Source organism: Vidua macroura, chromosome 2 (genome assembly GCF_024509145.1).
Source record: "Vidua macroura isolate BioBank_ID:100142 chromosome 2, ASM2450914v1, whole genome shotgun sequence".
Lineage (NCBI taxonomy): Eukaryota > Metazoa > Chordata > Aves > Passeriformes > Viduidae > Vidua > Vidua macroura.
In genome coordinates, this window is record NC_071572.1 from 17,092,831 (window position 1) to 17,118,169 (window position 25,339).

The 25,339-nt window shown below is 40.2% G+C and overlaps 1 protein-coding gene across 2 annotated transcripts; it reads left to right on the forward strand.

Moving 5' to 3' along the window:
* Window positions 1-25,339, forward strand: CLTRN (collectrin, amino acid transport regulator). 2 transcript variants are annotated; one of them, XR_008436015.1, is made up of 7 exons: window positions 1-616; window positions 993-1,051; window positions 8,204-8,289; window positions 15,390-15,506; window positions 18,608-18,802; window positions 20,589-20,671; window positions 22,869-22,929. XR_008436015.1 is itself a non-coding variant. In XM_053971999.1 (7 exons), the coding sequence occupies exons 2-7, from the start codon at window positions 550-552 to the stop codon at window positions 23,017-23,019; spliced, it is 675 nt and encodes a 224-aa protein (XP_053827974.1). In that variant the 5' UTR covers window positions 4-144; window positions 532-549; the 3' UTR covers window positions 23,020-25,339. The 2 variants fall into 2 exon arrangements, 1 of the variants encoding a protein (XP_053827974.1); XM_053971999.1 differs by lacking the exon at window positions 20,589-20,671 and having other exon boundaries at window positions 4-144; window positions 532-616; window positions 22,869-25,339.

The window sequence follows — 25,339 nt, forward strand, 5'->3', positions numbered from 1 at the left end:
TATTATTATTTTGGTGAGGTGAAAAGGGTGCCCAGACTTCCTTTATCCTCAAGGACCCTCAGTGGGGCCAGACAGTTTCCCGTGGAAGACAGGTGGCAGCTTCCTTTGGGATCTAGTGGCAGCCAAGCTTCAGATTCGCCTGCTGTGAGTAACAGTTGCCAGCTGCTCTGGTGCGACATCCCACAGACACTTCGTGTGTCTGACACTATACCCGTGAGAAAAAAAGATTGGCCTGGAACACTCTGTAAAATGTTGTATTTTTCTAAAAAGGAAGAAGGAAAATTAAATACTTGTTGCAGTTTTTGGTTGTTTTGTTTTGGTTTTTTTTTGGTTTTTTTTTTTACTACAGAGAAAGGTAGTAAATAACTAACAGAAGACAGTTGTTTCTAGTGCCTGTTTTTAGCTAAAATAACGGGGGTTAATTATTAAACCTTTTACTTGGTTGCTCACTTGTGCTCCTGATGCTTTAATCCTGGGTCACACAAAGTTTAAGAGTGCTTTACAGGGGAGACTCACTTCTTTTTGCCTCAGCCTTTCCATGCTGACGGGATGTTACGGGCTTTGCTGCTTATACTTTCTGTAGTTGCCATTGCTCATGCTGAGCTCTGCAGGCCAGGTAAGATTTGGAGCTGATTCCCATCTTTTTTTTAAGTAAAGTAGCTATCAATTTAGACTACAAAGCTGCCAGCTTCTAAGATTTTTATTTTAACTGATTGTCTTAAGTTTGAAGATTGAAATGCTGAGCATTCACTTCTTTTATGAGTTTGCAAATTAAGTATGGAAGTTGGTCTCACTTCAAGAGGTCATTGTAAACCTCATTGAGACTCTGTTGGGCTTTTTTTCATGCAAGTAACTTCTGTTCTCCTAAACATACGATTTCTTAAGACACATTTAGAAACTGACATTTGTGAAATAATCAGGGGAGTAAATGATTTAAAATCCTATTTTGAGTGACTACCAATATATGTTTGTTTTTTTTTCTCTTTTATCAGATGCACAGAATGCTTTCAAAGTACGGATTAGTATCAAAACAGCTTTGGGAGAGAATGCAGTAAGTAAAATATCTTCACATATTCTTTCTAACTCAGTATCTCCCAAAATAGAAATAATGTATACTATAAAATTTGTGAATGCAATACAAGCAATTTATTCTGTAGTGTTAATTGTAATAGTTTGCTCAAGTCATGATCCAGGTATCCATTTCTTGAGATTTGACTAGCCCACTCCTTGAAATGTCATCCTTTATGAGAAATATAAAGCTTGCTTGTTCATAAAGACAATTTTCTGGTCAAAGATATTCTTTTCCCCTGGAAAAGCGGTAGGGATGTTACACTTTATGCATGAGAAGTGCTGCATAAATGTAAGTCTGTATTTTGGGAAAAGCACTTCTGCTCAGGAGTGCTAATTCTAAAGTCAAGCATGTCTAGGAAGAGAAGGCAGGAAAAGATTTTTAGGTCTTTATGAAATGGGACTTTATGTCAGGCTCTCAGACAGGCATTAACTGTAGAGATCATTCAAGCATGTCTCATCAATTCTCTGCTAATGGAGGGCTTCAGATAGTGGCCTTTCTTCTCTGCCTGTGGTGTACAGGCTTGTCTCATGAAATGCTTTGGCTTTATTCAGATCTTTTGGCTTAATGTAGAAGTACTGGTGTGAGCAATGAGAGATACATAAGAGATTATGACATTAGATGACTGAGTGGTCCTTCCTGATCTAAGGCACTATTTCATATGTCAGAGCCCAGTACTTTATTAGTAGTTTTGAATGCTTAGAGCAAATCTGCAGCATGTTAACAGGGCTCAGCAGAAAATTAGGTATGAAACATCCTGGACAGTCATGTCCACTGTAAGTCTGGTGTCTGATCATGTTATGAGCCCTGGGAAACAAAAAGCAGTAGGTTACACGTTTTAGAAGAGTGGTTAAACAAGAAACTCCCTAAGACTGGAGAAGCTGTTCTAAAATTACCCTGAAAGATTAGGTAATTTAAACTAACATTACCAGGGACTGAAATTTCACTGATAATTTTATAAACCAGACAAAGTACAAAGAAATATTTGAGAGACCTGCTAAAGTAAATGTTTTGAAATTCATAGTGAAGTCAATTCTCTTGGGTGGGAGATTTTAATTAAACATAGTGCAAGCCTATTTTTTTTTTTTAATTATTAAAAATAGAGTAATACTATGGCTGAAAATATGTCAAAATAATTATTAAAGCTCCTCTTGATGATAAGTGCTAATATTTTTATTTAATCTTGGTTCAACATAGTAGCAAAGAACAAAAATTGCAGTTCCCAGAATGGCCTTTTTTAGTGCCTTTTCCTTTACCAGCTGTAGTAAAATAAGGGGAGGTTGTTTGATCATTTATAATTTTTTTTGTTTTTCACTCAAAAAGGTTATGAGACAAATCATTACCCTTGAAGTCGGTTTGTATTGCTGGGAAAAAAGCCATAACTGAGGAGTCTATTGTTTTTTTGTAGTTGTTTATGTAATAGAACGAAGTGTGTGAAAGCTCAAAGAATGGGACAGTCAAGAACAGCATTTTAGAACAAGAGCTTGCTGAAAGTGGTATGATGACATAGAAAATCATCCACAAATAATAAACAATTTATTAAGTACACAGGTGGTAGTAGTAGTTCCTTTTCATAGTCATTGCAGTTTTCTCTGTGAATGACTGAAATTGAAAACTGAAACTACTATGAAACTGAAATTTATTTTCGTTAAAGAATTTGGGGCACTTTACTTCTTTGTGTTATTTATTTTAGCAAAGAAAAGTGTAATACTGTCATTGTGTCACAGTAGGACACAGTCAGCTTGGTTCATTTCCAAGTCACTTCAAGCTCCATGATAACAAAAAGCCCTAATACTGTGGGAATTTTTCTCTAGGAGTGGCAGGATAACTCCAGTGCATATTTAGGGGCATAGGAAATAGGTTGGTGCAGCTTTTCACGTGGTGTAGTGCATGCCATCCCCTATGTGTGAGACTGATGAAAACAGGACGCCATTTGTTGTTTGTTCACCAGGTAAGCTGTACTCTGAGGCAGGGAGTTCTATTTGGTGTATTTATTTAGTTCTTATCACAATGGAGTTGGAAAGACCAGCTCTGATGCAGTAGGTATTCAGCCATTATCATTTTATTTGCAAATAATGGGTGTACTTGACAGAGGTGTTGTTTGCTGATCTGTGGGAAGAAACACAGTGCCTGTAGGCCTAAATGGAAGGTGATTTATGACTCTGTCTGAGGATGGTTTTGACTTTATGAGTGGCTTCTGGAATAGCTGCTAGTCACTAGTTGCTTTCTTTTCATGGAGCCAGCAGAGGGGTAGAGAGTTAATTCAAAAGGGATAGAGGCAACTAGAGAATGAGAAGAAGTGATGGGCACTGACAGGTCTGTGTAACTTGGTGTTATCACTCATTTTTACCATAAGAGTCAAAGTTTTGGCACCTCAGGGGCTGCAGCCAGCTGAAGTAGACAGTGCACTTCCCTTCTGGCTCATTGTTTTGGTTTGAAAGCAAAACCAGTGAGAGACTCTAAATCAGAAATACAGTTTATTGGGAAAAGGGAAAAGAAACAAAATCCATGCAATAATACAAAAGGAAAACCACTGATAGAGTCAGAATACAACCTGACACCTCTTTGGCTAGCATGTTGGTAACAGTCTAAATTGGAGTGGCTGCAGTCCTCCTGGAGTGGCAGATGTGGTTCTGTTGGAGCAGTGATCCTGTAGAAAGGGTGTATTCTTCCTCTGATGGTCCAGTGGAAAAACCCTAGCTGTTTCCTCTTGGGAGCCTGTTGAAAGGCTGGCTCTGATGTCCCCAAAACCCAGATTATATCCATTTAGGAATGCTTAGCTCTTCCCTCTGGGCGGAGCATCTCACAATGGGATGTTATAGTTCTTATCAGTCATGCAGTGGCATTCAATAGCCCATTATCAGCAGATGTCTCCCCTGAGAGAGGATTGGTTGTGAATGAGATAAGGGAGACTGCTCACTTAACAGAAAACAACTGCTACACAGATGGCAATAGGAAACATCTTGCTTCTCAATCTGGGACACTCATGTATTCAGGCTGCTTCCAGGGTAGAGGATGAAGAGGAGGAAGACTGACATACACCTTGTGTTTTGCCACCAGATGGGATCCAGAAGCGTGTTTGTGTGTCTGTAGCCACTCTGCAGTCTGAATGGCTGTATAGTTAAGCACAGAACCATACAGGAGGGAAGAGATCTTGGATGGTCCCTAGTCCTCTCCTGCTCAAAGTTGGGTCAACACTGAAATCAGGCCAGGTTGCTTAGAGGAATCTTGTAATATTATATTCTTAAATCTTAAATTTTGTCTTTTACAGCACTATTACAGCATTTCACCCCATGAGCAACTTACACTCATCATCTTTCAGGCATTATCTCATCACCTCTTCATTCTACAAGAGGCATTTAAGACTGCCTTTCACAGTTAGCTGTGTCCAATTCTGCTCCTCCTTAACGTGTTACGGATGGCAAGTGCAACTGAGCCAACATCTTTGTGTTGTTTCCTTTGTAGCACAATGAAGATGGTAAATTTAACAGTTCTGATACCATCATGTAGTGTTTCATTCATAACACTTATGTTTACAGCATGTCATTTCAAATTATATTTAAATATTGTTGCAAATTATATTTAATGTTTCCTCTATAGCAGCAGAACGTGTGCATCAATAGCTGCACTGCATAGGGACATCCTCAGTCATCAGTTGTGCTCCAGGCCTTTGCATTTGGAGGATAAAGATGAATCTGATAAAGCCCCATAGTAGAACGAATCAGGTCTAGTGGAAGGTGTGCCTGCCCATGGCAGGGGAGGTTGGAACTAGATGATTTTCAGAGTCCTTTCCAATCCAAATCATTCAAGGTTTCGAATTCAAAAGTTGCTGATTAGAAACCGTTTTCTGGAAATTCATGCCCACTTGTCCTGAGTTCATACTGAGTTAGCTTAAAGTTGTTCTTGCCGTACTTTTCCTCCTCATTATGTTGCCTCCCCGTTGTATATTGCTGTATGCAGTCATGTACAGAGGTTCTTGTTCACCTGGAGCCCACAGCCATCTCCATCTCCTCTACTTCCTGTTTAGTTTCCTTTTTCTCAGGGCTTCTTGCCCTTCTGCCCAGAAGGTTGTTGGCAATATCTTCTCTTGACTCAGGTAGACTCTGATTTCTGCTGAGCTTTCTCTGCCAGTCTCCTCCCCCTCTTTCTCATAGTTTTCTGCTTATTCTGACTCTTTTCCTACTATTAGAGTGCCTACTCTTTCAACTGGGCCTGGAGTTCCTCACTACAAATTATCTTCCCTGATTTGAGATACTCTTTTTGTTACTCTGACTTAAAGAAATGCTAGGCTACTGCATTATTTATGAGAGCTGTGACAAATTGTGCATGTATATATGCATTGCACTAAACATAAACATACTGAGTACATGCACTTGGAAGTGCTGCATTGTATTTGTGTCCACGTGAGCATGAAATGGAGTGTGCTTCGTCATTATCCATTTTCAAGACAACTGATTAAATTATCTGTGCAGCTGGTTTAATTCACTGGCTAACAAATTACGTTTTTTCTGTCCTTTTGGACCTGTTCTCAAAGACTGCAGATGGCATGTAGGGATTCAGTCAATAGTGCCACACACAGAAAGAGCAGATCTTCCCTCTTAGTAATGCAAATTGTGCTTTATGGTTTAAATACAGATATCGTTAAAATGATGATAAATAGTTCTATGGCTCCGATCTGTATTAATTCCTTTACTACATGAATTCTTTTTCTTTCAGTACTAGTTGCTCTCATTACTCTCACATTTTCATCAGTGCAGTGGGCTCAAAACACAGACTTTTATAACCTTTTTCCAAAGAGTTTCTCTCTGGGGTTTTTTTTTCAGTTGAAGTTCCCAGGTTGGCAAGCATTATCACAGTATGCTCACAACCCCCTTCATTTACAAGGTAAGAGTGGTGAGTCAGAACCCAGGTTCTCAGCAGTCCATCTGCACTTCAACGCTGCTCAAGTTGTCTGCTGCCTCAGCTTTGTTGTCTCTGTCCTACCTCATCTCAGAGAGCCCATTTCACTCAACATTGATCATGGCAGGATGGTGTGTTCAGTTGGTTTGATCTTGCACCAGCATGGAGGGAACTTTTGAAGATAGGTGTATATGTACTGATTGGTGTCGCAGTCCTTTTAATATTTGTGCCATGCCTACTTCGGTGTATCCGGCGGATGATGGATGAGGCTGTCAAAGGAGTGGTTTTGGTTCAAACAGATCGGGGAGATGTGGAAACCCAGGGCACAGGGAATATTTCTCTGTCTGCTCTGAGGGGTCCTAACCCCCAGAGCAGCACTGACTTTGACCCTTATTCTTCAAGATAGACTAGAGTCGACAAAAGTGTGAAATAGATTATTATAGAGAAATATAGTATGTCAATTGAGTGAGAAATTTAGGTTTTGGGATTTTTAGCATGTTGCAAATGGGAACAAGATGGAGGGCGTTAGGGTGTTGTCCCGAGCTCCTTCTTCCTTCTTCTTCCTTCTTCCTTCTTCTTCCTTCTTCTTCCTTCCACTTCCTTCTTGTTCATGGGTTTGGGTGATGTCTTGTAATTGGACAGAAAAGTCCACATTGCAGGCTTTGAGGGATCAGTTATTGGGTTAAAAGGGAAAATAATCTAGGTGCCATTTCTTAATTGGATAGTTTAGTCTTAAAAGACCTTGTAACAAGAGATTACGAGCCATTTTGCAGTGCTTTTCCCGCACACAAAGTTTGGTACAGACGGTGTGCTGAAGTTTTGATAAAATAACAATAAAACAACGAGCTGAAGACCAAAAAAGTCCTGTGCATCTCTTTTTCCTGACACAGAACCGCTCCAGGAGGGTTTCCCCTGACAGGGGAACCCCCAGGGAGGGGCCCAGCGTGAGGCCCAGGAACCAATAGGGATGATAAACAAGATCACTTTCTGCCCTTTAAATGACTGTATCCTTCCCTATTCAGTTTCCCAGGATGCCAGTACAACATGAGGGCTGAAGATACCTGAAAGTTGGATTCTCTTTTTTTTTTTTTTTTTTTCATGGAGAGGTTGCATCTCCATGCACCCAAAATCAGAATTTAAAAACCAGAATTAAGATTTGGAATTTTCAATGCTATCTACTGCTTTTTGATGTTTTTTGAATATGTTATAAAGAATCATGAAAACGTAGGTCCAAGTTGACAACAGAGTTCAGTGCCCACACAACTGGGTTTCTGATTTGGATGATTACAGAGCAGATTTTTTTAATCTGAAAGTTAAAGATTAGATTTGTGTTCTGACTGACTGAGGAAAGCTGTTTTTAACCTCCCTTAATATAATTCCAAGAAACTAATAATCTTTGTAATCTGCTGAAAGGGGAAGAAATTCAATCAGTATGCCTCAGTCATGGCTCCTGTTAAAAGAATGCAATAGATGCAGTTCTTACAGGTCAGTAGAATTGCATATGTGAGTGAAAGCCCAGGGGAACCCAGTGAAACTGTCTCAGAAAACTTAAATTATGAAAGCATGGTTTTTCATCAAGAAAACAGAGAACAGTTTTTGGAACCTACATTCTTCTTCTTACTGAAGTAGTGAGGATACTATTTTCTTTCTTTTATCTCGTATGCAGGATAATAATTTTTAATATAGTTGAGTCTTCTTGTAATCAGGACAATGTGCAGCAATAAGGCTGCAATCTCAGTTTATTTCCTGTTCTCCTGATGTCCAACTCCCAGAGACCACCTTAAACATTAGGGTTTTTTAATTATTATTTTTGGCCAGAGCCAAATAGTCTTAGAGGTTGGATTTAAGCCTTCTACTTTAACTGTGTTTCTTCAGCAAAAGAGGCAAGGCTATGAGTGCAGCTGTGTGGGGAGAATTCTAGTAATATGCCTAGTCTTTGGTATAATAAACTTTACATCTCCAGTTTGGTCAGCTTTCAGAAATATTCAGTTAATTCAATTTTTGGAAACATTCTTTGCAGTTTATGTTATTTATATTATAGATTATATTGCACTTTTTTTTCATTAGAAAAAGTCCTTTGTTCACACTAAATAATGGCCATTTATTTTCTTAGCACAAGCAGAGAATTTATTCATTCTCTTGATCAATACAGCATTTCAAGTTCAGCGACTCTTTTCTCTCTGTGTACTGCCAGCACTGGTGCTGAAACTAATTATTTTTCATCTTCCCTTACAGTATGCCTGGGATGCTAATGAAGAGTACCTCTTCAGAGCAATGGTGGCTTTTGCAATGAGAAGATATTCCAGCAAGAGCACAACTCAGTAAGCATCTGCTTGGATTTGCCTTATACATATTAACAATGCTGCATGTAGTAACCTGTCCTCTGCTGTACCAAGCTGTAGAAATCATTATATAGAAATTCTAAAAGCAGGCTGTTCCAGTATATTTCTGACACCCAGATACATATTCAACATCACACTGTTTCCATCTTCAACAATGTTCAGTCTTTGAAGCAGTGTCCCTGTGGATGTAAAGTGACACAGCTGTGGATCTCAGTGGGATGGTGCCAGTTCACTTTCAGCAGAATGCGGCGGGAAGATTTGACACCTTCTGGAGACCATAGTGGGAGGAGGTGAAAGGACACACTGGGAGGTCAGGAAAGGCAGCACAGATCTTTGAGTGTACAGCTCTGGTGCATCCTTCCTTAGAGCTCAGCTTCAGCAGTGTGCTGAAGGTGAGCTGACTCAGAGCCCTGGGAGGTGCATAGCTATGCCAGTGCTGTGTTTGCTCTGCGTTCCTATTCCTGATATCACAGCAGTTGAGTTACCTACCATCACAAAGTTTCAGACGTTGTAGTGCAGATAGAAATCAGCCTTAATTGGTTTTGGGATTAAATCTACCCTGAGGTATTGAATGTTCTTTGCCAGCTACTGATCCTTGCTACTCTATGAAATTAGATACCAGATTACACAGAGCACTTAGCAAGCTGTATTTTCACAATGTTCTTATCTTTCTTGAAAGAAAAACCTTGAAAGTGCATTTCCATAGGCCTATTATTTTTTTAATTGTTTTTCAATCCAAAACAAAAGATTGACAATTCTGGTAGGCTAACAAGGATAAGGTTTTCAATTTACTTAAAAATAAAACTGCTTCAGGCTGTCATTGCATCAGGTGAAGCATATTCCACATTTGAAAAGATATTAGTTAACTTTAGTCACATGATGATTGTTGGAGCTGCTGCCTTTCTCTTAAATAAAAGGGGATTTTCTCCTCCATGTGACAGGAGTGTTTGATTCCTGCTGTTTCATTTTTATTCCTCAGAGGTGGTCTCCTTTGAGCAAAAGAGCTGTTACATCAAGCTTAACAAAAACAGCCAAGTGTACTACTCGACCCAATTAAAATGGCACTTTAAAAAATGAGTTCAAGATAAAAGCTAATTACAGATGATTATGTAGGACTTTTCTCAGGTTTTCAAGGCAGCAGAGTTTTCATGCAACATCTGATCCATAAAGTTTCACTTTTGTATACTTATTTTGGTCTTGGGTCCTTTTTTAAAAATATTCTCTTCCTTCAAAGCCATACTGCTTTCACACAGCAAAAATCCTCTGTCAGAAGCAAGTGATCTTTTTCCTCTTCAAGCACTGTGGTTTTCTGCAGATTAAAATAAGGTTGATGCAAGAATGGGAAAAAATCAAGCCACTATGGAAAGAATGGAAGTTTTAATGGCAGTTATCTGTACCCATTCTGGGCAATCATAGAATTTATACTCATTGATTCAGTTTCCTATCCAGAGAGTTTTTCTGGATATGGATATATGATGCCAGTGTTACTCCAGTATGGAGGTGGTGTTGCACACATCAGTAATTACCTGCTACTAAGTTGGTCAGAGAAGTCAGTATAATATTTGGAATCAGCCAGCTGTGGGGATCTTTACCTCTTTTTAAGATGGTATCAGACTTTCTCATGGGGTATAACTTGGGTACACCCCTCATGGGGTGTATATTGGAGGTATAACTGATAACTCTGGTAACTCATGTAGGACTTAGAGACACCTTTGGGGTCATTATAGACAGCGTGTCACCTGAAGGAGAACTGTGCAGCTCTGAGATCTGGCACAACTTCCTAGGCAACAGGCTGAAGAGTCTCCACTGGTCTCTCTCAAATCCCAAGGGACCTCAGAGTCCCTGTTTAGTGATGGCGAGGCTAGATGAACCTCCCAATACACCTCAAATAATCTGCCTGTTACATGGGAGCAGGAAGGCTGTGAAAGCCTCCATCCTGTTAGATATCCTGGAAATAACACACTCCTTTCCCCACCCTTGTGGCTGGCAGCTGCAAGGAAGGAGTGCAGTCCTGCTCCATCCCCTCTGCAGCAGGCATGGAGGTATGGGAGCAGCCATGGAGGGAACAGCAGCATGCTGTGCACAGGAACAGCACCCTGGCAGAGCTGGTGAAGAGACTTCACTGTGGTGAAGAGGGAGGCACAAGCAGGAGCTTGTAGCAAATAAATTGCATTGCACTGCTGGCAAATAAATTGCATTTCACTACACGAGCTTTTGCAGGAAAATGTCAACAGATTTTCTTCAGGACATGTAAAAGACCAATGACCAATTATTCTGTCATATGAGAACAAACAAATTGCCTGTGACTGCATTCTGGTAGCATCTAAACTTAAGGAAATTTTACATCTGGTTAATTGAAGTTTTTTGTCAAAATAAAACCTATAAAAGGATCACTATTATTTTTATGTAACTAAATACTGGTTTTGCCAGGGTATAAATTATGCACATGGCCATAGCTTCAATGTGACAAACCTCTGCTTTAAAATCCCATTAATTTCTAACACACCCACAGCCTTGAAGTAACTCACAGCTGCAACTAACTTCCATGAGACACAAATGGCATTAACTTCAGCAAGCTGTATCAAGCCCCAAAATAATTTGTCTGGTGGATCAGGATAACCATTGTTGCAGTCTGCCCCATCATTTTTGATATTTGAAGTCACCTCTTGTTAGGTTTCTGAAAGTGGATAAAAGCCAGGCTGTGATGACAAGCATTACAATGTGCTGCTGCAAACAGCAGTTGATGCTGTTGTTGCCCTTGTGTAACCACTGAATGACCCAGCACAGTATGGGGAGGATTGCACATTACATCTCAAGCTCTCTAAAGTTAATTCCCAAACTGAAATTTAATAAATCATGGAGCAGTGTTTAATGTTTGAAAGGCTTGTCAAATTTTCAAGTTTGCACAAAACAGAAGAAAGGTACAATCAATCACATTATTCAGTAACTATTACTAGAATTACAAATAAATATTTCTTTTTCCGTGGAGAATTAATACCCCATTATTTCCTGCTTTATATATGACCTTTAAATCGATTCTCAATTCATATGGTCATGAACTACGTAAGCCAACCTTTGATCTCTCAGTGTTAAAAAATTATTGTTGTAGCCTATGTTAGTAACCCTGGTTTCTCTAATCTGTGACTCATTTGAAACAATATGCATCTCTTTTGGGCCTGAGACTAGTTAATCTTTAGAGCAGAAGGAATGTCAACATATTTGTTTTCATTCAAATAATAGAATCTATTTTTGGTACATCTTTCCCCCATTTATAGATAAAAAAAGCTAAAATTTTCCTTACAAAGTGACCAGAAAAAAAAAAATCATCAACATTATCCATCTTCCTAAGACAGGCTTTTTTGATACTAAAAATATTGTGACCATTTAAAGCAACAAAATAAGAGTCTGGAGTAAAGCTGTTAAATCAAAGTGATCCCATGGCTGCTAGGAAGAAAATAATGTTCCTTTGCAGAAGCAGCTGCAGAGCCCTGTGTTGGAAGAGGCATGATACTTTTGGGAGAGCTGGAGATAGGCACTGGGACTTGGGGACTGTGGTTCTTCCATGAGCTAACAGCCATTGTGGGCACTCGGCTCCCTTTGACTCTCTGACAGCTCTTTCTTATCCCTAAGCAATCATTTCAATCTCCATAAGGAGCAATGATGGTGTTTCAGGCCAAGGAATTGCCAGGGTTTCCTGCACTCTACTCACTTGTGTATTAAAGGAAATGCAGTTTTGGACTTTTGCCATGGTGCCATAAGGCCGAACCAGGATTTTGTAATTTTGATGATAACAGTCATAATAATGTGATGATAATCCCATGTCAAAAGTCTATCAACTGCTAAGGAAAGGAAAAAATGTCCACATATATATTTACAAATACACTTCATTAGTGCCTGGAGGAGCCAGGTTTCTCAGATCTCATTGTGATGGCATAGTTGCAATGGTTCTCTGTTGTGAATCAAACCTGCAAGCAAATGGCATGGGAGAAAAAAAAGTGCACCACTGCACAGAAATTGCCACATTGGTGCTTGTTGAACCAGTCTGTTTTGGTGTTTACTCATCCCCTTTGAACTTCTCATGAGTGGGATTATTCTCTTTGGGGCCTGAGGGGTTTATGGCATTTGTATTCCACTGATGAAAAAGTGATGGCGGTGGAACCAGAGTTTGGATGCTTGTAATTGAAAAGGATTTTAGAAACAACAGGGCAAAGAAAAGAAGCCAAATTTAGATATCCTAGTGCAATCCTTGCTGCCCCTTGTTTCACTGCTGTTTGTTCTACAGAGATATGCTACCCCTGTGGTGACTGAATGCCTTGTCTCATGCTAAAAACTTTGGCACTTTAGGGAAGACCCTAGCTTGAAGAGTCTTTGAATGAGGGTATGACAGTCTGGGTGTTCTGCCAGTCCTTGTCTGCCTTTATCTTTCTCTTTGGGGATCAATCTTTCTTACCCCATTTCAAGAACATCTGTAGGGCAACACCAACTCAGATTTCCCACCTGGACCAGTTTTTGATTCCACCACAGAAGCTGCAGCTTTAGGAACTTTGGCAACATGAAGTTTTGGGTCCTACTGTTATAAACACCGAGACAGAAAACTTCCTCTGCAGTTACAATTTTAGATATTCTGTGAAGTCAGCAAGAGTTTGTCAGCCACCAGGTAAAAGTAGGCATTTTTCCTCTCTCCTGTAAGTTTTGTGCTTTCTTTTTGTTTTGCAAAGAATAAATCTGTTTTCATCTTCTGACTGTTGCCAGCAACTGATGTGAACATCTTTTCAAATTCCAGAGGGTGGCTTTCCTCTTTTATCCATAAAAATTCTCTGTAAAATTGATAATGTTCTAGAGAGGTAAAAGTAGAAATTTTGGCTCTGCAAAATCACTGCTTTCCATTTTATTGCATACCTCTCTGGAATGGGTGCTTATAGCCCAGAAAGACGACTGCATCCTGGGCTGCATCCAAAGCAGCATGGCCAGCAGGGCAAGAGAGGGGATTCTGCCTCTCTGTTCTGCTCTGCTCTGGTGAGACCCCACCTGGAGTGCTGCATCCAGCTCTGGGGTCCCCAGCACAGGAAGGATATGGAACTGTTGGAGCAAGCTACAAAGAGCCAAAATGAAATCAGCTCAGCTGGTTGGAGCATGGTGCTAATAATGCCAAGGTTGTGACTTTGATCCCTATGTGGATCACTCCCTAAGAGTTGGACTTAGAATATTCTGTGATTCTGAGATTAGAGGACTGGAGCACCTCTCCTTCCAGGAAAAGATGAGACAATTTGGTTTGCTTAGCCTGAAAAAGAGAGACTTCTGGCATGACATTATAGCACCTTCCAGTACCTGAAGGGAGGCTACGAGAAGGATGGAAAGAGGCTTTTGACAAGGGCATGTGACAGGACAAATGGGAATGTCTTCAAAGTGAAAGAGTAGGTTTTGATTAGATATTAGTAATGAATTCTTTACTGGTGGTGACTCACTGGCACAGGTTGCCCAAAGAAGCTGTGGATGCCCCATCCATGGCAGTATTCAAAGCCAGGCTGGATGGAGCTCTAAGCAGCCTGGTCTCGTGGAAGGTTCACTGCCCATGGTATGAGGGTTGGAATAAATCTCTAAGGTCCTTTTCAGCCAAAGCTCTTCTATGATTCATGAGATAGATAGATAGATAGATAGATAGATAGATAGATAGATAGATAGATGGATGATAGACAGACCTCTGTAAAATGATCTATTGCACTACCCGGGGCACCCAAAACATCACTCAAAAGAAGTAAAACATTTCTACAAAATATCCATAATGAGGCACTGTGATCTGCCTTACAAGCAGATCCCTGGCTGGATGAGGAATGCCCAGGTGTGGGCATTCTCTCTCCCTCCTGTCCCTTTCACCCCCAGTCCCCCCCAGTCCCACCAATCCCACTAATCCCACTAGTCCCACCAATCCCCCCAGTCCCACCAGTTCCACTCATCCCATCAGTCCTACCAGTCCCACCAATCCCCCCCAATCCCTCCAGTCCCACCAATCTCCCCGGTCCCACCAGTCCCGCCAATCCCCCCAGTTCCACCATTCCCTCCAGTCCCACCAGTCCCACTAATCCCACCAGTCCCCCCGGTCCCACCAGTCCCCTAAATCCCCCCACTGCCCCCAGTCCCCCAAATCCCCCCAGTCCCCCCAGTCCCGCTCTCGGCTGCGGCGGGGCCGGGGGGTGCCGCCCGCGGCCGGCAGGTGGCGCTGCCCAGCAGACCTGTCACGGTCCTGGCACGGATCGGCTTTCGCTTCCTTTGCTTAAAAACTCGTGATTGTGTCACTCCAGAAGGGTTTTCTGATGTTTCCCCCATTTATCAGTAGAAATCTTAAAAAAAAAAAATCGCGTTTAAAAGGCATTTTTCACACTATTTATGTAGTATGCCATGAGAAGCTGCCTGCCTGTGCCACTCCACATTTAACTTCATGTAAAAAGGAACAATCTTCCTTTAAAATAGATAATATAAATATCTGATACAGCATAAGCTAAAAGGAAGAGGCCAGTGTCAGTAGAATGACTAAATGTAACTTGTTCCATCCACTCTGTACCTGACTCTATGAACAAAAATGTCAAAAACTATAACATCAATTGCACTGATCTTCCCTCCAACAAATGTATCTTGTAGAAGAACTGTACTCACTTAACAATCACATGGGCAATTCTCAATGACTGGTTCCTGTGGTATTTGCTATCAAAACTAGAATTCTTAATTCACCAATGCACTTGCTCCATTATATGACCTTTGTCATAGCCATAGATTGTTATTCTAATATGTATTTTTCCATTTGATTATGCTAAATACATGTCCAAGACCATGAAAATCTGTAATAGATTTAGAAATTTGCTTGAAGACTCATTTGGTCTTCATAAGCTTGATATCTTTAAAATCATAAGGGAAATGGAAAATGGTGTGAGTGGTATTTCTTTCTTGAATATTAACTGTTAGCTTTTTTAAAAATAAGAAATTTTTCCCCCTTAGTTGAGAGCAATATTTTAATAAAATCTAAAATATTTCAATAATTCCTTCCATGTTTCTTTAATGATGATTTTTGTTTTAACTGTCTGCAGAATTACCAATGTGCTGCTCTGCAATGTGACAGACCGGGTGTCCTTTTGGTTTGTGGTCACAGATTCTTCCAAAAATGTGACAACTGTTCCTGGAAGTGAGGTGGAGGCAGCCATCAGGTACAGTCACTGCTTTTGCAATGTTTTCTTCCTTGTTTACTGAGGATGTTTTCTCTCTCTGGGCCTTGTATGAATGAGCACTCTGCCTCTTTAAGGATGAACTAATCCAAGTTGCTAAAACACTGGGGGCTCAGTACCCTTTAATGAATGTGAGATTAGAGGATGTTTAACAGTCCCACAGAGTGCAAAGAATGTGAGCCTTGGGATTATAACATTGGAAAGAGTCTCTTTTGATGCTGGAGACTCAGAAGAAATCTAGTCCCTTTCCAGAGCTCTACCTGTGATGTGCTGTCCAGCGTGTGGCATACTGCTCTCATCCACCTCTCATCACATTTCCCAGTGAGACAGCCTTCTTCCTCAGGAGATGGAAGGGCACACTTTCTGGATGGGATTAATATAATTTAGCTTTTACTGCATGCTACATGCAATCTACACCTGGGCTCCCTTTCAGTGCTTCTCACTAACAGTTCATCTGACTTAATTTAGAAGTCAGCTTTCACATGAGGAGAGCTCGTGTGAACTCCTCATGAGCAGAGCTGGCTGTGTCCCAGCTTGGCTTCAGCAATCTTATGCTCACATTCTTTTCATACCAGCTCGTTCTAGAATGCCAGTCAATATCCCAGTTGAGCATTGCTTGTACAAAGTACAGAGCACTACAAATCACTTTGCTTTCTACTATCACATTCTAGAGCAAGTAAAAGGAAGAATGTGGAGCTGACAAGGAAAAAAGAAAAAATGGGATAATCTGACTTCAATGGTCCAAAACACCTACACCAGGGGTTTATAGGGATGAGTCCCTCGAGCAGCATAACACACATATATTTCTCAAGCATGGAGTGGAAAATGGATCTCTTTGTTTTCAGGCATTCTGTGCTCTGTCTTGAAAATTCGTGTTATCGCTACGGAGGTGTAATGCCTAATTCCTGATGAATGAATATGCGTTCTTTTGGAAAGATTAATTTAAGCTTATGAGCAGATTAAACTATTTCCTACAGAGACACCAAACAATAGTTTCATAGCATTAGTGGAGGAAGCAGATTATTTATTCACTGAAGCTCTCTGTAAGAGTGCTGGAATGCAGGGGTTTTGCATTTCTGTTATTCTTTGATACATTCAGTAGCATAAGCTGATTTATTTAAGTCTTTTATGTGCCCTGTTTGGTACAGAAATTGGGTGCTGTTATTGTTTGGTTTTTAACTGTTGTCTGTCACCTGATAAAGAATATGCTATTTATGAAAAGTTTTAATTCCTACCTAATTTAAAAACAAGAAATAAAATTGTCTATAAAACTACAATGTGTTTTGTTAAACTGCTTCTGATTGCAGGCTTCCATACAAAACCTTTATTATAATTCTTCATGCTAGGGTAGCACATAACACTAGTCATGGAGTAGAATTTTGTTGTATGAGATTCCTACAAAGTAAGAATAAAGAAGAAGGTAAACCATGTCAGAGCTCTGTATGATGCTCAAGATTTTGCATAAATATACACAAGATATAGTTATGCATATAGAAACATGAAATGCACTTGTAATTGCCTGCATGTGTTTCAGCACATAATTCTGAAACTCAAGCCATTAGATGAGGGTAAACAATGCTTATTTCAGCTGTTCACAATGATCCTTTCATATCAATAAGGAAATCTTTTCTAAATGGCAGACAGCTTACAGAATTATGAGTCTTAAAACATGCCATGGCTTTCAGTCCAGGAATGCTGACTTTCCATCAAGGCTAAGAACTTCCTATTTAAGGGACAACCAAACATTATGATTTCCAAGAGGAGAAATTTGTTAAATCTTACCTGTATTTCCCATGCATATTTTCTTAGGAAATACTTGCTTTGTGGTAAATAAATTGAATTGTATACAAGAAAGAGCTGCATTAATTCATACAACTGCTATCAAAAAGAATCTCTCAAGACCAATATATGTAATCCATTTGCTTAAAAATTTTTAACATTTTGTAAAAGCTAATGAAAGACACTTCTAAAGCCTCTTAAGCCTGCTTAGATTTAGGTCCAGAAATATCTTACTGGCAGTATAACGCTTACAGGCAATGAAAATGGGTGAAGATATCCACTAAAGGATAGCAGTTGTACTACTGTGAAAAAGTATATTTCTCAGACTTACAGTTTCTCATACGGAAATGGAAAAAATGTGGAAAGTACAAATCCCTTTAGCTGCATCCTGCAGGGAAGAAGGACGTGTTGGCAGTGGGTGTGGATTTTTCCAGGCCAAACTTTATCCTGTTCCTCATGGATCTAGTAAAATCTACAGCAGTGGGGGCAGATGTACCAGCCCATAACATGCAGGATGGTTCAGTTTGAGGGGCTAGGGGGCAACTCTAAGTAAATCTTGCAAGCATTGAAGGGTAGGTCTGCCACTCCTGTGCTAATCTTGAATGCTGCATGAACAAGGCAACAGAGCCAGCCTTACAGCTTACAACCTGCTATGTCTTCAGGACATGGTTCAAACCATAAATAAACAATAATATCATACTTCAGGTCTCATCTGTATTTCCCAGTTTTTCAGATAAATTAAAGTCTGGTGTTTGAAATGTTCTAAGTGTGTGGGTTACTGAGGTCTCTGTTATAGTCAAGGTCTGTATAATCCTGCCAACATCATAGAAGCACAGAATCATAAAATCATAGAATCAGAGAGTCCTTTAGGTCAGAAAAGACCTCCAAGGTCATCAAGTTCAACCTTTGACCAAACCACCACTGTGTCAAGCAGACCATGGCACTGAGTGCCATGAACAGTTGTGTCTTGAACACCTCCAGGGTTGGTGACTCCACCACTCCCTGGGCAGCCTTTTCCAATACTTAACCACCCTTACAGTGAAGAAAATTCTTCTGTTGTCTAACCTGAACCTCCCCTGGTGCAGTTTGAGGCTATGTCCTCTTGTCTGAGGGAAGAGGCTGATCCCCACTAAAGGTAGACAACATGCTTTTCTTCATCGTGCTGGATGACATTCAGCCCTGCCTAACTTGCAGCACATTCATGAAAAATCCTTTTATTTTCTACTATCTTTTAAACTTGTGAAATACCTTTATAAAGAGTTGTGATGTTTTTCTGGGTTTTTTTTGTGTTTTTTTTCCTGAAGGATGAACCGGAACAGAATCAACAATGCCTTCCTACTGAGTGACAAAACACTGCAGTTCCTGAAGATAACCTCAACCTTGTCACCTCCTGTTGAACCCTCTACACCTGTCTGGATTATTGTATTTGGTGTTGTTCTTTGTCTCATTGTGGCTGGGATTGTTTTCCTCATTGTTTCAGGGATTCAGAAACACAAGAAGTAAGCAGCCTAGCCTTTCTTCTGTTTTAATGGAATACTGATTAGTTAGGTCAGCTGAGCTGGTTTTGTGTTTCAGAGCAGCCTCAGACAGATTAATGCTGTGCATCCTTCCCTAGCTAGGTAAAGATAACCCATCTCTCCTTTTCTGAGGAAAAGATTTAAAATTTTTAACTGTAAGGTACAGATGCATTAGTAATTTTGTGATTTAACGAGGAAATGGAGAGTGTAAGAATATGATCCTGGAGGCCACCTAACTAGAGATGAATTTTAAAAAGACAATTGATGTCATTCTTATGAAGATTTATTGTGCCATGGGTGAGTCTCCTCTCACAGACCACCCACATAGCTACCAAGGAAGACTGGCAGTGACTGTGTCCCTTCCAGGGCAGTAGTGTCAAAAGCTGGTAGGGCTAAAAAAACCTGTGCTGCTGCAGCTTGAGAAGTCTCAGTAGAGCAGACAGTAAAGATTAATGTATGGCTGAAGAGGGCCTGCTTGCTGGAACAGAGCAAGGTTTCACTTACCATTCATGACCTGATGAGCTCAAAATACCTAGCCCTTCACAGGTTCATGGGCAGATCTCCCCATGAGCTTAGGAGTTTTTCTGGTGGGAGGGTAGGAGAGATACTCTCTTTTCCTATCAGTTTCTGCCTGGTGGTACTGGTGAAAAAGAGAAGGGTATTCATGCTTCCCTAGTGTGAGCATGTGGGAGCAACACAGAGAGCAGGTGGAGTTTTGATCCTGACATCTCTGCTAGCTTTGAGTTGAGCATAAGAAATAGAAATTTCTCAGCTGAATTGAGATTCTGCCATGGAAGTTCAGCTTCTACCATGCTTTTGGCTGACACAGAGTTTAGGTTTACACAAAAATTATGACTTCAGCAATAGATTCATACAGGAACAGCAGAAGAACTGGAAAAGGGTAAATTCCTGCTGATAACCAGGTAATATCAAAATTACTGACTGTGTAATGGATTGTATCCCCAAATATATCAGAACAAGGAATTAATATATGAAAAGTGGTATGTTGCAGAGACTTCTTCTTTCTGCCTTTTTATTACCTTGAAGAATGTTAAAAGTCCTCAGAAGAACAACAGTTGTGAAGGTTAAGTGCTTCTCATAGAGAACCTTTAGTAGTGTAGTCAGAATCCCTTCAGTTATATTTTGCAATAAGAGGGGTTACATGAATTTCCAAAACCCCCTTCTGTTTTCTAAAAAAACCCACAAAATTCAGCAAACAATAGATGAAAGATGCTGTTGGGGAAAGAGTCTGGGAAGGTATTTGGAATCTGTGGATAGTTAAAGCCCTATCACAACCATGTTGTATGGACTGAATTTTCATGCCCTAAACATAGGCAACCTTTTCTGTAAAACAGTGATGTTGCTACCTGAAGCCCCTACCTGATGTCTGTGGTATCATGGCTCTGTGTTTTTTTATAGTGCCTAACTTTAAGGGGGTCTTTGAATATTTCACATAAGTGTAATATAAATAAACTAGGATAAATACCTGGGATTTTTCTAGCTAAAATAATCACTTGTGCTTCATATCATGCTGAAAGACAGGATTTCCCCCTGTATTTTCGAAATAACTCAGCAGAGCTTGGGCAGTTCCCCTCAATATGGTGTAAACTGCATGCTCTTATCATCACACTGCCATTAATATGGCTTGTTGCTGCCTGCCTGTACTCGGCACCCTCTCTGTCTCATGTTCTTGTCCTTTTAGTTGCTGTGCTTTTTTTACTTCTCCCTCTGTTTCCCTACTCTACCATCACATATAACCTTTTCTCAGGGCAGGTTCATCTGTGGCTGAACTGTAACCCTCCTTTCACATCAATAACATCTGCAGGCAGGGGCAGGGAAGTACGAGAGAGGGTAAACCAAGTATATATTTCTTCTATCTACTGTTGCAAAGACTGGAGAGGTAGAGAGGTAAAAGGGATGGTCTGGGTTATTTGGCTCCTTGGAAAAAAAAAGGCCAGAAATCAGAGAAAAGGATTTCAAAAGCACTGATCTCTTTGTCAGACAGTGAAGTAAGTGACCAGGTTTTCAAAGACTTCAGCATGTTCAATAATTAGTTTTCTTAGAAGTCTGTCCAGACCTTACGTAATGGGAGCCCTATTGCCTAGTAGGCTGTGTTGGGAATCTGGCCCCTAGGATGGTGTTGGCTTCTCATCAATCTGGCATTTTGTCTTTAAAGGCCTTTAAAATACCATTTAAATAGTTCAGATAAAGCCAAAAAGCACGTGCTCCAGGCTGTCCATGCTCAGGATGTTAGGGAAGGGGAGTTGGCTTACAGAGGAGTTTCAGTATTGAGTTAGACTCATGCATCATTTATTGAACTGAGAGAATTGCTGAATTCAGTGCCTACAGTGAGCTGGGTCAGACACACTGTCTCCCAGCCTTGTGTTTGTTCTCCTATCCTTGCAGTAATAGGACACCTCCCCCTACAGCAATAGATTTGCCACATGCCCAGGGCAGAATCATTCTCTGCAGTCTATCTGAACTAGCCCAAAGTCTCCCCTTATTCCCCAAAATCCAATCTGCAGCAGGGGCCATAAAAAAATTGCCTTGGGAAGAGTGAAAACAGAGTAAGCACACAGTCTGTCCCTTTATTAGTTTTCCCAGTAATTAATTTGCAGCTTAATTTATGAGCCTTCCTGAGCTGCATTTGGTCTTCTTGTATTGGGTAACTCACAATGTTTTCCCTTAACTTTCTCTTCCCTTAACTTCCTCTTCCCTTAACTTCCCTTACCTTAAGGGGTTGAGTCACCCCTTGGATTGATGGAAATTTTTAGCTTCTCTGAATTCCTCTGGTAATGAGTTTCACACATCTTTTACTCCTCTCATTTCCTTTGAACCTCCTTCTTAGTAACTTTTATGTTCTGTCCTCACAGTTTTGTATTAAAGAGCAGCCAGAGGTCAGAGGTTTCAGCTACTACAACCCAAGTTTATTTTAAAAAGTCTGTAATGTGAAGAATCTCCCAAAGGCCTATAAAATTTTATTATTGTTAATATCTCTGTCATTAGCAGTTACTCTGAGTCAGATTTTTACAGTTGTCCTGAGTCAGATTGTTACAGTACACGTTGTGAGATAGGGAGAAGCAGTGCACCTGACCTTTGAGTTTCTTGTCCTCTGAAATCGCTGATGCTGCAGGCCATAAAGGACAGCAGGTTTTTCAGCTATGAACTAATTGTTCTCAAGGTCGGAATAAATCTGGAATAAAAGGAACATCATGACCTGTTGACTGATATTTGTTTATTACATCTTCAAATGATTGTATTTTAGATAATATTTTCTAGGGTGTTTTAATGTAAACAATTTTATTAAATCATTATTATAATATGTTTTTGGGACAGCTGGATTCTGGAAAAGTGAAAGCTATGCAACTGTTTGATCTAGAAAACAAAAGTATAAAAGAACTTGGTAGGATGGTGGCTGCTAATGATGTTTGAAGAAAAAATGTAGATTTGCAGCACTGAGATTACTTAAGAAAGTAATCATGAATGTTCTGAATAAGGTAATCATGGATGTGAGAGCACCCAAGTCTCCACATTTGGAGGCTATAGTTAGTCTCAGACTGATCTGTTTCTAAAAGATATGTTTTATTTTGTAGAGATCATGGGGTGTGATCTATGATATACATTGCAGGGTCAGATTACATGCTTAGTGTAGACCTTCATGATGTAAAATAACCCAAACAGATTTAGAGATTTTTTCAAATTTTGTTTTGCCCCAGATTTTCTTTTGCACCTTCTAGTCATGCTGCAGAATAAGAAGGTGAAATAATATTTAAAATATACTTACAACATGTCCACTTCAGGTTTTCTGTTCTCCAATTCTGAGCTCAAACTGCTAAACTAGGGCTTCCAATCTCTGAGTCCCCCAGCTATTGTATTTAGATACACCCATCTGGTGTATTTACTACAGCAAAGAAGTACACCAGATTGTGCCTTTAGGAGCATAACCTATGACAATCTTCTAACTAAATATGCAGTTTTCTTTCTGTGGAATCATTGTGGAGTGCTGCAGGTCAACAGAATAAGATGATCTTTTCTTTCTTGTTTTTAGAAAGAATAAAGAGTCAACAGAGAGAGAAAATTTAGAAGAGAAAGTTGAAGTGACACTAGAAAATGGGATTCCTTGTGAAGCACTGGATTTAAAAGCAGGCCACATTAATGGAGTCTTTGCAGCAGATGATGAACGGTTCACGTCCCTATGAAATGCTGCCACTGCTCTGTGATGGTTTTCTGAAAGACTCCTGTGCCTGCATTTTCTCATCACTACTCCTGAATGTCAAACATGAAGACAAGAAAAATGTCCTTTCATGTAATTTCCCTTGAGAGAACCTTTTGCTTGGGTGAACTTACATTACAGTTCTTTTTCATGAGCAATTCAAATAAGAAGGCCTCAGATAATGTCCAGAAAAGATTTCCAGAAGATGTGTAGCAGAACAGAGTTGGAACCTGCCTTCTGCCAGGCGTCTAATTTTTAATGATTATTTAAATGTGTCCATTTTTTGTTTATTCCTGACATAAATGTGAAACTGCATTATTCCTGAATGTCACTGGGGAGATTATCTATCATTGTCAATTCTTGATGGGTTTGTTTTTCAAGCCATATGCAAAAGTTTCTCTATAAAATTACTTCTGTTTGCTCCTGTGTAGTATGCCTTTAGATGGAACAGTCATCAGTGCATGAAAGTTTTCATTTATTGAGAAACAAAAAAGCTTTCACAGTCTCTGTAAGACCAGGTCAAAATACCTGGATCATCTATAGCTCTGGGGCTAGCAAAGATCTGGTACTATAAGTGTTTTTCACTTAACTGTCAAGGTTACAGATTATGTGAGCTGGAAATTAAATTTGCAAAACTCTGAAATTTGTTGAAATTAAAGGTTGCAACAAAGGGCAGATTTTCCACAAGTGCAGTTAGTGTTTTGTGGCTCAGCTCTCATTATATCATAGAATCACAGGCCAGCCTGGGTTGGAAGGGATCTTAATACCATCTAGTTCCAATCCCCCTGTCATGGGCAGGGACACCTTCCACTAGACCAAATTACCCAGAGCCCCATCCAGTCCAGCCCTGAACACTTTCAGGGGTGGAGCATCCACAGCTTCTCTGGGCAACCGGTTCCAGTGCCTCGACAATCTCACAGTAAGGGTTTTTTTCCAAAAATTTTTTCCAATTTTTTCGTATTCTAAACCTGCCCTCTTTCAGTTTGAAGCCATTCCCCTTTGTCATGTCACTACATCCCCTTGTGAATAGTCTTTCACAGCTCTCTGGAAATGTCTTACTTACAGTTTTTAATAATAAAACTAGACTAGATTTCCAACATAGCCAGTCTGGGGCCAGATGAACCTTCATGTTCATGTGATAGGTGGACAACTTTTGAAAGGATTTAAGGTGTGAAACACCATCTGCTGGGTTGGGTGCACCTGACCCGGATAAGTGATAAAATTCTGGCTGTCTTCAGAAGCATTGGTGAACAGAAAAGGGGAGTTTTGTGTGTGGGTAACTGTAAAAAGACAAAGGAAACTTGTTGAAGCAGAATAGGATATCTGCAGTCACTAAGCATCTGCCCACATCACTGGAGGTAGGATTTGACCATTAGCCATGCTGTTTCCAGTGTCATGTTTAGAGGCAATATTAGAAAACCTCTTTGCTTATTAGGATTATTTCATCAGACTCGTCACCAACAGGAACAGGCTTAAAGACAGTAAAAGCTGCTTGTAAAGGACCATCCAGTGTCCTGAAGATACAAAGGTTTCTTGTTTCCTAGGGTGGAAATCCTTCAGCTTTTTGGCTGTATTGAGCATCTTTGACTTGTCTCAGTACTGGTCTTAGGACCAGCAGAAAGGGAGGAATGGGAAGGAGAAGGGAAAGCAGCAGGGTGAAAGGGGAAAGCTGAGCAAGGGAAGCCCAAGGCTAGGGGAGGCAGGAGAGAGGAAGGCAAAATATAAAATAAAACCATGGAACCCACTAATAATTTGCATAATGTGGTCTCATTTGTCACAATTGTCTTTGATGTCCTGCTGGTGGGTCCCTCTGGACAAGGACTGCATCACGTCTTGTGTTTCAGTGTGTGATGCTCCATTCTGAAAAAGATTAATAAACTTGGTTATTAGTGATAATATCTCAGTGCTTCAAAATTACCATCCACAACATGTGGATGTGTTTCACACAGGAATGTTGAAGATGCAGCTTGCAGGTTTTGGAGGGGAAATATAGAGTACAGTGTTATTATTACTGCCTCAGTTGTTGCTCCGAGGTCTCTCATGCAGGCAAAATTTTATTGAGGTAATTCAGATCCCATCATTTCTAAGCAGTCACACTTTTTCATTCTTTGCATGACAGACAGCTACACCTCAGTGTAACCACAATGGATTGCTGTGACTGCAGCACCTCTGCAAGAACCTTGGAAAGATTTTGGTGAGAACAGCTTAGTAGTGCAAGAGCAACCTCAAACTACAGATTAAGAATTGCTGTTTTCCTGTATTGTACTATATAATACTGAAATAAAATTCTCTTGAGATGAAAAAGG

Bases quoted from the DNA above. Each gene is read 5' to 3' on its own strand.
- CLTRN (XM_053971999.1), top strand. From the start codon at position 550: ATGTTACGGGCTTTGCTGCTTATACTTTCTGTAGTTGCCATTGCTCAT. The intron at 617-992 runs GTAAGATTTGGA...CTCTTTTATCAG, and splicing joins TGCTGAGCTCTGCAGGCCAG to ATGCACAGAATGCTTTCAAA. The intron at 15,507-18,607 runs GTACAGTCACTG...TTTTTCCTGAAG, and splicing joins GAGGTGGAGGCAGCCATCAG to GATGAACCGGAACAGAATCA.